The sequence below is a fragment of the Schistocerca americana genome, chromosome 1, assembly GCF_021461395.2.
Source record: "Schistocerca americana isolate TAMUIC-IGC-003095 chromosome 1, iqSchAmer2.1, whole genome shotgun sequence".
NCBI classification, from domain to species: Eukaryota; Metazoa; Arthropoda; class Insecta; order Orthoptera; family Acrididae; genus Schistocerca; species Schistocerca americana.
The window spans coordinates 639631646-639646647 of NC_060119.1; the positions used below are offsets into that span (position 1 = coordinate 639631646).

A 15002-nucleotide genomic window follows, 5' to 3' on the forward strand; every position below is an offset into this window, starting at 1 on the left:
ATGCATTATAGGGTCACACCTTAACCATTACTTTCCCTTTTTCTTTTTGTAGATAATCTGTTGATGCCTACAAGTCATTAAAGCAATATTTTTGTTTTCATGCGCTACTCTCACATGAGCAAGAATTTCCTTCTTTGTGAAAAGATCATCTTGTGAAATGCTGTTCATTTTCATTTTTGACTTAAAAACTACTTTCAGACACGCAGAGATATGTAACAATTAATAACAATATGCTGCGGTTAGGTGTAGTTTTGCACGGACACAGCAAATCGAAACATAGTCAATTACACTGTATTGTTGTTTAACAACAATAAATTGTAATTTTTGTATGCCTCTACAATCTTCCCATTTACTGTTTTGTCTAGTTATCCTCTCCTGAATGGCTTAGAATGTATCTCACTGGGATACCTGTTCTTCTCAGAATGGTTTTCCTTAGATTTCTTTCATAACAACTCTCCATTTGCATTTTATTTGTCCATTCATTTAATGTTTAAAATATTTCTGCAGCATTGTCTTCTATATGATTCAAATTTCTTCTTCTTTTGTTTTCTCATTGCCTATATTTCACTTATCTACAATGCTATGCTCCAGACTTCGAGAATCAGAAATCTCTCTCAACATTCTACACCAAAAATTAATACCAGCAGAGTTCTTTTGCTGGATAAAGGGGGAAAGAAGAATGTGACAATCAAGCTATCATACATCCATCTTGTGCCACATGTTTAATGTTTTGTTTGCTCAGAACTGAAATTTTGTGTTAAGTAGACTGTTTATGTATTCAAAATAGTGTATAATAATAATACCATTTCCACCTGCTGAATGATGACAAGATGAAAAGCTGTTCACCAGGCTCAGTGATAGCATTGATATTAACAAACTATTGGTTTTGTTATGCTTGTACATGTTAAGGAGAAATGAGCGTCAAGTGCTAATTAGATCTATGGAATAGTTTTGTTCATACTGATACTTACACTATTCAAGTTGTATTGTCTCAGTCAAATGAATAAACATGAGTACTGTTTCATAGCAAACTCCTTTGCTTAAAACTGTTTGTTAATTGTAATGGATATTCATTCAAAGTTGGAAAAAGTTTAGGTATCAAAAAGAATTCAACTGATTTTGTGCTTTACTCGTTACTTCTTTCTGGTGTTCCAGGAATTAGCTGTCTCACAGCACACTTGAATACCTGCTCAGCCTAGCAGTTGCACCAGTGCTGCACATGCTTTTCTGAAGTGCCAAAGGGCACAGGTATCTGATAATTGCCTAGCTCAGAACCATGGGGAGGTGCTTTTGGGAAAGTTTATAAAAACAGGTTCTGGTAAGAGGTTTGGCGTTTGTCTTTAAATAAAAAGCCTTGGCCATGATGTCATTTTCCATCATATGGTTTACTTCCAAATTCTGATTCATTTCCACTACTGGTTATAATATTCACATGTATTAGTGATGACAATAGTTATTAGAGCAACTCTCATAACAGGTCCACTTCCTACCACTCTGACAATCAAGTGCATCGTCTGCATCAAAACGTCAAGGACTTCATAAAACCTCCATTTTTTAACATGGCTATTCTTATGATGTCAGTGATCAGAGGTTTGTTTACAAGTAATATGCATTTTTTGTGTTCCAAAAATTTATGTTTTCTTGATAACTATGTGGTTGTAAATCGGGCTGTAAGTCTACATCAAAGATCTTTTCCGATAAGCTGTAAAATCCAGCTTATTTTTCTTATCTGTAGAAGTTATAGGGTGTCTAAAATGTTATCTGTCAAAGTATTGTGTGAACAGTTTGAGCAAATTGTAGATGAACTACAAAGTTTTACTGAATCTTATAATGTTACACATTGTCAGTGCAGCTCCATACAGATGAAGGATGGATGGCCACTGTCACCATCGAAGTGAGGCAGCAGCCTTGGAGCAGAGAGCTGTTGGGATTGGCCAGCGAGTTGGGGCTCATGAGTGATTTCCTGAAGACAGAGCTGGAAATGCGACAGTTGGCTGATGGACAGCCATAACTGTGTTTCATTTGCTGTCAACGTGAGGCCTCATTACAGCTGGAGCAGACAATGTTTGCCTTCATACATCCAGGGGATATTGTGCAGCTGGGAGTGAGCAAATGCTGGCTGAAGGGGGTTTTCTGTTATGGCAAGTGGAATGCAGTGTGAATAGGTGACTTGTGCAATCTTGTCATGGAAACTGTTGAGCCTGTGATGGCATACTTAGGTAAACAAAGTTTTATATTGGTGAAACATGGAAAGGCACTGTTAGGTCCTGAATTTTTAGAGCAGTGCTTTATCTTATTGAATTGTATTTCTGGTGAAACACGACGAGGCCATTGTCAGGCCTGGAATTTATAAAACAGTGCTTTAACTGTTTGAACTGTATTTTAGGGATACATTTGCCTGTTACTGATGTTGCTTTCCTGTGTGCCTTTGTTACCGGATGTACATTTGGTTAATGTGTTGCTGTAGACTGTGTCTGTTTCTGTTGTTTGTCAGTTGTTTGCTTAAAGTATCAGCCTTAGTAGGTTGCATTTTATTATTAGGTTCTGGAACAAGATCCTTGGTTGAGTGTCCTTGTGTCATCCTGCTGATAGATGTGTTGTCATTTTGTGAGATAATCCGTGGTTCCTTTACTGTAAAGTTTTGATCTCAGTCGGACAAAATATTGATACCTGATGCTGTGTATAAGGTTAAGATTTTCTGATTTTTTTTGTGTCTGTTATGCCCATTTTGTAAAGCTGAATATTCCTGTGAGGCAAGAGTACAGTTTTATTCTGCATCCACATTAATACTGCGCAAACCACTGTGAAGTGCTTGGCAGTGGGTATGCACAGCTATACCAGTCATTAAGGTTTCTTCCCATTCCATTGACATATGAAACATGGGAGTAATGATTGTTTGAATGCCTCTGTGCATAAACTAATTAGTCTAATATTTCCCTCATGATCCTATGTGAGTTATACACAGGGTACTGTTGTATATTCCTAGACTCATCATTTAAAGCTAGTTCTTGAAACTTTGTTAATAGATTTTCTTGGGGTAGTTTGTGTCTAACTGTCTTCCAGTTCAGTTCCTTCAGTATCTCTGTGATACTCTCCAATGGAGCATACAAACCTATGACCATTCATGCTGCCCTTTTCTGTATACATTCAACATCCCCTGTCAGTCCTATTTGGTATGAGTCCCAAACACTTCAGCAATTTTCTAGAACTGGTCACATGAGTGGTTTGTAAGTAATCTCCTTTGTAGACTGGTTGCCCTTCCACAATATTCTACTAATAAATGGAAGTCTACCACCTGCTTTACACACAACTGAGCCTATGTGATCATTCCACTTCATATCCCTACAAAGTGTCACACTCAGAGCTGGCCAATTTCAATAATGATTCATTGATATTATAGTCATAGGATACTACGTTGTTTTCATTTTGTGAAGTGTACAATTTTACATTTCTGAATATTTAAAGAAGTTGGCAACCTTCGCACCACTCTGAAATCTTATCAAGATCTAACTGAATATTTACACACCTTTTGTAAGATGTTACTTCATTATAGACAACTACATTATCTGCAAAAATTCTGAGGTTACTATTAATATTGCCTGTGAGGTCACTAATATACAATATGAACAGCAAGGGTCCCAACACACTTACCCTGGGACACACCTGAAGTTACTTCTACGATGACTCTTCATCGAAGATAACATGCTGAGTCCTCCCTATTGAAATGTCCTCAATCCACTCACAATTTTCAGTTGATACCCCCTATGAACATACTTTTGACAATAAGTGTATTTGTGGTAATGAGTCAAAAGCTTTTTGGAAATCAAGAAATACTGCATCTACCTGACTGCTTTGATACAAAGCTATCAGTATGTCATGTGAGAAAAGGGCAAGTTGGGTTTCACATGATTGATGTTTTCGGAATCCAAGCCAGTTCAGTTCAAGATACATCATTATGTTTGCATTCAGAATACACTCTAAGATTCTACAACAAATTGATGTCAAGGATGTGAATCACTTCTACTGCCTTTCTTGTAGACAGGTGTGACCTGTGCTTTTTTGCAAAAACTGGGCACTGTTTTTTGTCTGAGGGACCTACAATAGTTTATAGCTAGAAGAGGGGCTAACTTAGTTGCAAATTCAATATAGAATCTGATAGGGATTACATTGGGCCCTAGAGCTCTGTTCAATTTTAACAATTTCAGATGTATCTCAACACCACTGACACTAGTACTTATTTCAATCATTTTTTCAGTGGTACAAGAATTAAATCGGTGCAAACCTCATTTGTAAAGAAACATTTGAAAACAGAGTTACACAATTCAGTTTTTGGCTTGCTCCCCTCTTGTCTATGTATCAAGATCATTTGATAAATTGAACACTAGACCCTACTTATGTTTACTCATGCATGCTCTCTAATTTATTATACTGTATACAATGTTTAATAAAATAGGTTTGCATTTGATTAACAATCTGTGCCTACATAACCTCTACCACTTTCACTCCCATTATAATCCTGTGCCACACTGGAAATGAAACAGCTATAAAAGCACTGAGCAGAAATTGATAAACATACGTCCGAAAACGATAAGTTGATTTCATCTGTTGGAAAAGTCATGGTCAGTTATTTATGGAATGCAAAAGAAATTCTCCTTACTGATTGTCTTGGAATGTGTAAAAGAACAACTGCAAGATGAAACATTAGTTTTCTGAGCTACCTGGATGAAACAATACATGGAAGAGACCTCGATTGTATATGAAAAATATTTCATCAGGACAAGGAACATATCTACAAATATGCTATGATAACTGGACAACTGAGAAGTTTGATGGACTAATTCTAGAAACTTTCACCATCTTCTCTGCATGTGGTACCTTTCAACTGTTCTCATATCTAAATAAACTGAGTACCTTAAAAATGTTTTTTGTCCACAGAAAATGCTATACCAACCATAGATTGTTGATATACACATTTTTCAGAATCACTTTACAAGAATGGAATCCACACACTGGAAAATCAGTGGACATAGTATACAGACCTAAAGGGAGCTAGGCCAAACAGTGTATTGTAAAAGATGGGAGGGGAGAGGGATAGAGGGAATGCAGAGAGTCTCTCAATGTTTCACTACCAGGTCATGACATTTTTACTTTGACAAGAAATAAAAACCATTTAAAATTTAGCTCCAATAAGGAAAAAATTATAATTTTTAATAATGATGAGTGTGCACAGGTAGTACAAACTGCAGTTCACGCACTGAACTGCGTACATCATCTGACCATGTCCATAATTACTGATGCCTTCTATCTTTATATCTGTCAAGCAGTTCTGGGATACTTAGTGCTCAAAAACATCACTGAAAGAAACAAATTTTTAATATGTTATCTGAAGTTACATACCTTACATGCTCCAGTTCCTTCTTGCCCCACTAGAACATAAATTCTTTGGCCCTTGTCCAACTCAATTATGGTACGAGCAATAGCACTGTAACTTGCACCATATGCATCAGAACCCGACCCGCCACTTGCTCCTTTGGCTATAATCCTGTTCAAAGAGACAAAAATGAACTGCAGACCTTCTGTGAAAACAATGAAAATAACAGAAGGAATGTGTAATACACTAAAAATAAAAATAAATATTTATTCCTATCTAGATGGTGCATCACTGATTGAAGAGCTGTGTACATATTCAATCATAATTTAAATGCATAGTTATCATAAATGACAGTTAAAAAACAAGTGAAATGAAATTTAATGTGGAAACAATCTTTGGAAATACTGCTGGCATCTAACTGCTGAAGATATATGAAATAATTTTCAAAGAAGGTGATACTTTTATTCCTAATCCACATCTAGATCTTCAGAAATAAATACTTCAGTTGTTTCTTCAGTGAGGTTTACATTGAGCAACATCAGAATTAAATGTGATGAAGTTCAGTGTAGTAGACATAGAATGATGCAAGAACCAATGTGTTTTTCTAAAGAAAACATCCGTTCACACAGATGTTCCCACATATTAAATAGAAAATTGGGTGCTGTAATGGGAAATCCTCCTCTACAATTACTTTTCCTCAACAGTAGTTGTCAATACCTGTAATATTTTTCGAATTTTGGACAAGTCAGTATTATCTCAGCTGCTTTCCTGAAAAATGTCATAATTTTATACACAATACCTTATATTACAAGCTAAAATTTGTGAGAAGGAATTACTTTATTTTTGATGTTACAATCAATAAGTACTAGTTCTGAATGTACAGTTATTTTTATAAACATTTGAAATTATGAATTATTTGGCACACTTAAAATTTCTATTATTAATTATGCAATATACTACTGTTTATTATGTTTATTTCTGGATTAATTTATGAATTATTAATCGAATCTAATAGAATTTCATTTGTTATGAAAAACAGTAAACCTTTTGGAATATTGTTATTACCGTGGAGTGAAGGAGTAGTAAGCACGCCTCTGATGCGATCGGATGTGTTTTTGTAGTTTGGGCGAACAAAGTAATTTCAGCTTTGTTAATGTGAAAATCCAAAAGCCTGTGCGATATACTAAAATATGATAGAATACATTAATGTTAAAACAAAAATTCTGCAACAAGTATTTAGATCAGTTCAACCATGAGGACCTAAAATGTGAGAATTTCAGCTTCAAGAATCAGATCCCTAGAAAAAAGGAAATGGAGCCAATTCTACAAGAAAAAATAAGTGAAGTAAAAAGTTTATTGTAATCTTACTCCTCTCTAGTCTTCAAAAAAGACTTTGCTCATTGTGAACAATTGCTGCAACTACGAATGGGGAGCAGATCACAGTGCTCTCTCTCTCTCTCTCTTTCTAGCTTGAAATTAATTCAATTTTTCTGATCTTTGTTTTAGCTATGGCCCCACATATTACTGATTTGCAGATTTTTCAAACAACATTAAAATTTCATTTTTTTATTTATTTAGATTATGTTCATAATTCAATCCATTAACAATCAAAGTATTCTTGATCATACTGCTGTAAACAAAAAGGCTGGCAGTAAATGAATGAAGCACAAAGAAGGGATCAGCTTAACAAAATGAATATGGGTTCCCAAACAGTAAGTTTTCTGGATAACTTTCAAAAGCATTCAATGTCTGCGTAATAAAATTCTGTTGGAAATCCCAAACAAAATGTATCACTTCAGTACGAAATGAATTTAAGGATAAAATCAGAAACAGTATTTTATTTTCAGATGAGTTACCAACAACATAAGGAGGTTCCTCAAGGCTTGATTCTTAGCGCATTACACTTTCTGATCGATGTGCATGTCCTCGGTGAATGAATGAGATCTCAAAAATCTGAAGATACTGGTGTATTACTCTCTGCATGTAGCATAGAAAGTTCATAGTTAATAACAGAAAACTGTGTCAAGCTTCCAGAAAGCTGTATGAGTCAACTTATTTATCTCATCAATATGATCAAAAATGCATGCAATCAAGAATAAAAGTGAAAATCATCAAAAAATAATACTGGATTTGTGTTTTACTTACAAATTCTATAAACTTGCCATACATAACTATTTCTAATATTTTTGAAATGCAAGAGGAAATTATTGGGGCCTTAAGTTATTTATATCATCCCTCCCATCTTTTTTATTCATTGAAATAAGGGAACAATCACTGTGGTAGCAAGAACAACCTACATACAAACATACATACATTAATATCTTAGCTGGCTGGAGTGGCCGAGCGGTTCTAGGCGCTACAGTCTGGAACCGTGCAACCGCTACGGTCGCAGGTTCGAATCCTGCCTGGGAAATGGATGTGTGTGAAGTCCTTAGGTTAGTTAGGTTTAAGTAGTTCTAGGTTCTAGGGGACTGATGACCTCAGCAATTAAGTCCCATAGTGCTCAGGGCAATTTGAGCAAATTAATATCTTAGTCCATAAACAAAGAGATGAATGAAAAACTGTTGCATCATGCATAAATTTAAATTTATTAATCCTGTGCTACTAACTCTATTTATGATAAATTTTGCAGACAGTATCCACAAATGCCACTAAATGCACCTACAAAATTATATCGTGTTACCATACATAGATCAGGAGATATGTCATCCTAAACATTGAGATGCGTGAAAAACTACATCATGTGTGGAGTCTTATTACTCCAGTCAACTTGAGGAAACCCATGACACCTGGCAGCACTTTTGACAGCTTTCAATTGTGAAGCTCAAATGGCTGTAGGCAAAAACCAATAGTTGTTTATAGTACTATGAAGGGGCAATGCCACAGAGACATTCACAAAATTCTGTTACAGACATGATGCACCTAGTATGTGCCTAGTATAAAGAAGTACTACGTTCCTTAATCTGGATATTCAAAGGTTTTGTCACGACTGCATGGAAATGAAATCTTTTCGATATTATGCTATGAACACAGTTCATTTTTTGTTTTCATTTCTAGCAGAAAATTGGCAAAATGGGTTTGTCAGCTCTTATATATATATATATATATATATATATATATATATATATATATATATATATATATATATATATTAATAGTGTATACCTGTCCCTTTTTCCCCCTAAGGTAAGTCTTTCCGCTCCCGGGATTGGGGTGACTCCTTACCCTCTCCCTTAAAACCCACATCCTTTCGTCTTTCTCCTCCTTCCCTCTTTCCTGATGAGGCAACAGTTTGTTGCGAAAGCTTGAATTTTGTGTGTATGTTTGTGTTTGTTTGTGTGTCTATCGACGTGCCAGCGCTTTCGTTTGGTAAGTCACATCATCTTTGTTTTTAGGTATATACAAAGATGATGTAACTTACCAAACGAAAGTGTTGGTATGTTGATAGAGACACTAACAAACACAAACACACACACAAAATTCAAGCTTTCGCAACCAACAGTTGCTTCATCAGGAAAGAGGGAAGGAGAGGGAAAGACGAAAGGATGTGGGTTTTAAGGGAGAGAGTATGGAGTCATTCCAATCCTGGGAGTGGAAAGACTTACCTTAGGGGGAAAAAGGGACAGGTATACACTTGCACACACACACATATCCATCCGCACATATACAGATGTCCCATCTCTGCCCAATAGCTTTGCCTTTACATATGTCTGCTTGTGTCCGTATATGTGCGGATGGATATGTGTGTGTGTGCAAGTGTATACCTGTCCTTTTTTCCTACCATGGTAAGTCGTTCCGCTCCCGGGACTGGAATGACTTCTTACCCTCTCCCTTAAAACCCACATTCTTTCGTCTTCCCCTCTCCTTCCCTCTTTCCTGATGAAGCAACCGTGGGTTGTGAAAGCTTGAATTTTGTGTCTGTGTTTGTTAGTGTCTCTATCAACATACCAACGCTTTCGTTTGGTAAGTTACAGAATCTTTGTTTTTAGATATATATTTATTTTATTTAGATATATATTTTGATATATATTTAAAAACAAAGATGATGTGACTCACCATACGAAAGCGCTGGCAGGTCGATAGAAACACAAACAGACACATACATACACACAAAATTCAAGCTTTCGCAACAAACTGTTGCCTCATCAGGAAAGAGGGAAGGAGAGGGAAAGATGAAAGGAAGTGGGTTTTAAGGGAGAGGGTAAGGAGTCATTCCAATCCCGGGAGCGGAAAGACTTACCTTAGGGGTAAAAAAGGACGGGTATACACTCGCACACACACACACATATCCATCCACACATATAAAGACACAAGCAGACATATTTAAAGACAAAGAGTTTGGGCAGAGATGTCAGTCGAGGCGGAAGTGCAGAGGCAAAGATGATGTTGAATGACAGGTGAGGTATGAGTAGCGGCAACTTGAAATTAGCGGAGATTGAGGCCTGGTGGGTAACGGGAAGAGAGGATATATTGAAGAGCAAGTTCCCATCTCCGGAGTTCGGATAGGTTGGTGTTGGTGGGAAGTATCCAGATAACCCGGATGGTGTAACACTGTGCCAAGATGTGCTGGCCATGCACCAAGGCATGTTTAGGCACAGGGTGATCCTCATTACCAACAAACACTGTCTGCCTGTGTCCATTCATGCGAATGGACAGTTTGTTGCTGCAAACATGCCTTCGCCCTAGCCAGATTACGCTCCCATATTCTATTTTCTCAGGCTTGTCTGACATTTGGATTTACCCCCAAAGGCCTCACACTTAAAGTTCCCATCTCTGGCTGCAACCCTTCTTTCCATCAGTCCCTATACCAGTTCCAAACTGAACAATCCATTGCCCTCACCCACCTAATCCTTCACCTACACATCAACTCAGCCAATGAACACACCCGTCAACTCCCATCCTTAATAGAAGTCCTTAATCTTTCTTCTCCCACATCCACACCGGCTGTTCAGAGCATCCTCCTACAGGCCAACCACAAATTAGAACAGCATGCCACCCTCCACCTCAATAAACTATCCAATCTCCTGGTTTCCCACCTCCGGAAAGGCAACTCACTCACCCTTCACAACCTTTCCAGCAAACCTCAACCTCCTCTCATTGCACACAAACCCAGGCTCTCCCATCTACTCAATCTCCCACTTCCAGCTCCACTCCCTCCAAAACCTCAAAATTCCAATCAACACAATCTGGAACCACAGCACCCTAATTCAGTAGTTAACCTTTCCTCCAAACCTCTCTCCCAATCCGAAACTTCTGTCCTATCCAAAGGCCTCACCTTCAGCCCCACTCCCAGATTCAACCAAACAGCCCTCGTCAAAGATTTACTGTCCTACACTCCTACTCTCTGCTGGAAATATCACTTTGCCACGAAGAAAAATGATCCTAATCCTACTCCTAATGATCCAACTCCCCAAGACACCATCCAAATTGAACCCTGCCTGGAACAGTTCCGTCCTCCGTCGCAGCGGGACCCACCTCCTCTTCCTCAAAATCACCCTCTCCAAACCTTCCAGGAATTTCTGACTTCCAGCCTTGCATCTCAATCCTTCTTAAAAAACCTTAATCCTACTCCCAACATCACCACTGCTGAAGCCCTGGCTATCCGTGATCTGAAGGCTGACCGATCCATCGTCATTCTTCCGGCGGACAAGGGTTCCACGACCGTGGTACTTGATCGTTGGGAGTATGTGGCTGAGGGACTGCGTCAGCTTTCAGACAACACCACATACAAAGTTTGGCAAGGTAACCCCATTCTCGATGTCCAGGCGGAGCTTCAAGGAATCCTCAGAACCTTAGCCCCCCTGCAAAACCTTTCACCCGACTCCATCAACCTCCTGACCCCACCGACACCCCGCACCCCTACCTTCTACCTTCTTCCTAAAATCCACAAACCCAATCATCCCGGCCGCCCCATTGTAGCTGGTTACCAAGCCCCCACAGAACGTATCTCTGCCTACGTAGATCAACACCTTCAACCCATTACATGCAGTCTCCCATCCTTCATCAAAGACACCAACCACTATCTCAAACGCCTGGAATCCTTACCCAATGTGTTACCCCCGGAAACCATCCTCGTAACCATTGATGCCACTTCCTTATACACAAATATTCCTCACATCCAGGGCCTCGCTGCGATGGAGCATTTCCTTTCACGCCGATCACCTGCCACCCTACCTAAAACCTCTTTCCTCATCACCTTAGCCAGCTTCATCCTGACCCACAACTTCTTCACTTTTGAAGGCCAGACATACCAACAATTAAAGGGAACAGCCATGGGTACCAGGATGGCCCCCTCGTACACCAACCTATTTATGGGTCGCTTAGAGGAAGCCTTCTTGGTTACCCAGGCCTGCCAACCCAAAGTTTGGTACAGATTTATTGATGACATGTTCATGATCTGGACTCACAGTGAAGAAGAACTCTAGAATTTCCTCTCCAACCTCAACTCCTTTGGTTCCATCAGATTCACCTGGTCCTACTCCAAATCCCATGCCACTTTCCTTGACGTTGACCTCCACCTGTCCAATGGCCAGCTTCACACGTCCGTCCATATCAAACCCACCAACAAGCAACAGTACCTCCATTATGACAGCTGCCACCCATTCCACATCAAACGGTCCCTTCCCTACAGCCTAGGTCTTCGTGGCAAACGAATCTGTTCCAGTCCGGAATCCCTGAACCATTACACCAACAACCTGACAACAGCTTTCGCATCCCGCAACTACCCTCCCGACCTGGTACAGAAGCAAATAACCAGAGCCACTTCCCCATCCCCTCAAACCCAGAATCCCCCACAGAAGAACCACAAAAGTGCCCCACTTGTGACAGGATACTTTCCGGGACTGGACCAGACTCTGAATGTGGCTCTCCAGCAGGGATACGACTTCCTCAAATCCTGCCCTGAAATGAGATCCATCCTTCATGAAATCCTCCCCACTCCACCAAGAGTGTCTTTCCGCTGTCCACCTAACCTTTGTAACCTGTTAGTTCATCCCTATGTAATCCCCAAACCACCTTCCCTACCCTCTGGCTCCTATCCTTGTAACCGCCCCCGGTGTAAAACCTGTCCCATGCACCCTCCCACCACCACCTACTCCAGTCCTGTAACCCGGAAGGTGTACACGATCAAAGGCAGAGCCACATGTGAAAGCACCCACGTGATTTACCAACAGACCTGCCTACACTGTGATGTATTCAATGTGGGAATGACCAGCAACAAACTGTCCATTCGCATGAATGGACACAGGCAGACAGTGTTTGTTGGTAATGAGGATCACCCTGTGGCTAAACATGCCTTGGTGAACAGCCAGCACATCTTGGCACAGTGTTACACCGTCCGGGTTATCTGGATACTTACCACCAACACCATTCCCCCATAGAAAGCACCACAGTGTAGGCAGGTCAGTTGGTAAATCACGTGGGTGCTTTCACACGTGGCTCTGCCTTTGGTCGTGTACACCTTCCGAGTTACAGGACTGGAGTAGGTGGTGGTGGGAGGGTGCATGGGACAGGTTTTACACTGGGGGCGATTACAAGGGTAGGAGCCAGAGGGTAGGGAAGGTGGTTTGGGGATTTCATAGGGATGAACCAAGAGGTTACGAAGGTTAGGTGGACGGCAGAAAGACACTCTTGGTTGAGTGGGGAGGATTTCATGAAGGATGGATCTCATTTCGGGGCAGGATTTGAGGAAGTCGTATCCCTGCTGGAGAGCCACATCCAGAGTCTGATCCAGTCCCGGGAAGTATCCTGTCACAAGTGGGGCACTTTTGGGGTTCTTCTGTGAGAGGTTCTGGGTTTGAGGGGATGAGGAAGTGGCTCTGGTTATTTGCTTCTGTACCAGGTCGGGAGGGTTGATGCGGGATGCGAAAGCTGTTTTCAAGTTGTTGGTGTAATGGTTCAAGGATTCAGGACTGAAGCAGATTCATTTGCCACGAAGGCCTAGGCTGTAGGGAAGGGATTGTTTGATATGGAAATGGTGGCAGCTGTCATAATGGAGGTAATGTTGCTTGTTGGTGGGTTTGATGTGGACGGATGTGTGAAGCTGGCCATTGGACAGATGGAAGTCAACATCAAGGAAAGTGGCATGGGATTTGGAGTAGGACCAGGTGAATCTGATGGAACCAAAGGAGTTGAGGTTGGAGAGGAAATTCTGGAGTTCTTCTTCACTGTGAGTCCAGATCATGAAGATGTCATCAATAAATCTGTACCAAACTTTGGGTTGGCAGGCTTGGGTAACCAAGAAGGCTTCCTCTAAGCGACCCATGAATAGGTTGGTGTACGAGGGGGCCATCCTGGTACCCATGGCTGTTCCCTTTAATTGTTGGTATGTCTGGCCTTCAAAAGTGAAGAAGTTGTGGGTCAGGATGAAGCTGGCTAAGGTGATGAGGAAAGAGGTTTTAGGTAGGGTGGCAGGTGATCGGCGTGAAAGGAAGTGCTCCATTGCAGCAAGGCCCTGGACGTGCGAGATATTTGTGTATAGGGAAGTGGTATCAATGGTTACAAGGATGGTTTCCGGGGGGTAACAGACTGGGTAAGGATTCCAGGTGTTTGAGATAGTGGTTGGTGTCTTTGATGAAGGATGGGAGACTGCATGTAATGGGTTGAAGGTGTTGATCTACGTAGGCAGAGATACGTTCTGTGGGGGCTTGGTAACCAGCTACAATGGGGCGGCCGGGATGTTTGGGTTTGTGAATTTTAGGAAGTAGGTAGAAGGTAGGAGTGCGAGGTGGCGGTGGGGTCAGGAGGTTGATGGAGTCAGGTGAAAGGTTTTGTAGGGGGCCTAAGGTTCTGAGGATTCCTTGAAGCTCCGCCTGGACATCGGGAATGGGATTACGTTGGCAAACTTTGTATGTAGTGTTGTCTGAAAGCTGACGCAGTCCCTCAGCCACATACTCCCGACGATCAAGTACCACGGTCATGGAACCCTTGTCAGCCGGAAGAATGATGATGGATCGGTCAGCTTTCAGATCACGGTTAGCCTGGGCTTCGGCTGTGGTGATGTTGGGAGTAGGATTAAGGTTTTTCAAGAAAGATTGAGAGGCAAGGCTGGAAGTCAGAAATTCCTGGAAGGTTTGGAGAGGGTGATTTTGAGGAAGGGGAGGTGGGTCCCGCTGTGATGGAGGACGGAACTGTTTCAGGCAGGGTTCAATTTGGATAGTGTCTTGGGGAGTTGGATCATTAGGAGTGGGATCAGGATTATTTTTCTTCGTGGCAAAGTGATATTTCCAGCAGAGACTATGATTGTAGGACAGTAAATCTTTGACAAGGGCAGTTTCGTTGAATCTGGGAGTGGGGCTGAAGGTGAGGTCTTTGGATAGGACAGAGGTTTCAGATTGGGAGAGAGGTTTGGAGGAAAGGTTAACTACAGAATTGGAGTGTTGTGGTTCCAGATTGTGTTGACTAGAATTTTGAGGTGTTGGGGGGAGTGGAGCTGGAAGTGGGAGATTGAGTAGATGGGAGAGACTGGGTCTGTGTGCAATGAGAGGAGGTTGAGGTTTGTTGGAAAGGTTGTGGAGGGTGAGTGAGTTGCCTTTCCGGAGGTGGGAAACCAGGAGATTGGATAGTTTTTTGAGGTGGAGGGTGGCATGCTGTTCTAATTTGTGGTTGGCCTGTAGGAGGATGCTCTGAACAG

General features: G+C 40.9%; 1 protein-coding gene across 3 annotated transcripts in view; it reads right to left on the reverse strand.

The window, feature by feature from the left end:
- Nucleotides 1-15002, reverse strand: part of LOC124607668 (leukocyte tyrosine kinase receptor) — a 915076-nt gene that overhangs the window by 345354 nt on the left and 554720 nt on the right. For all 3 annotated transcript variants that reach the window (XM_047139925.1, XM_047139923.1, XM_047139924.1), the window contains exon 12: nt 5398-5542. In XM_047139925.1, the coding sequence (XP_046995881.1) occupies nt 5398-5542 (145 nt within the window). The remainder of the gene's footprint in view (nt 1-5397; nt 5543-15002) is intronic.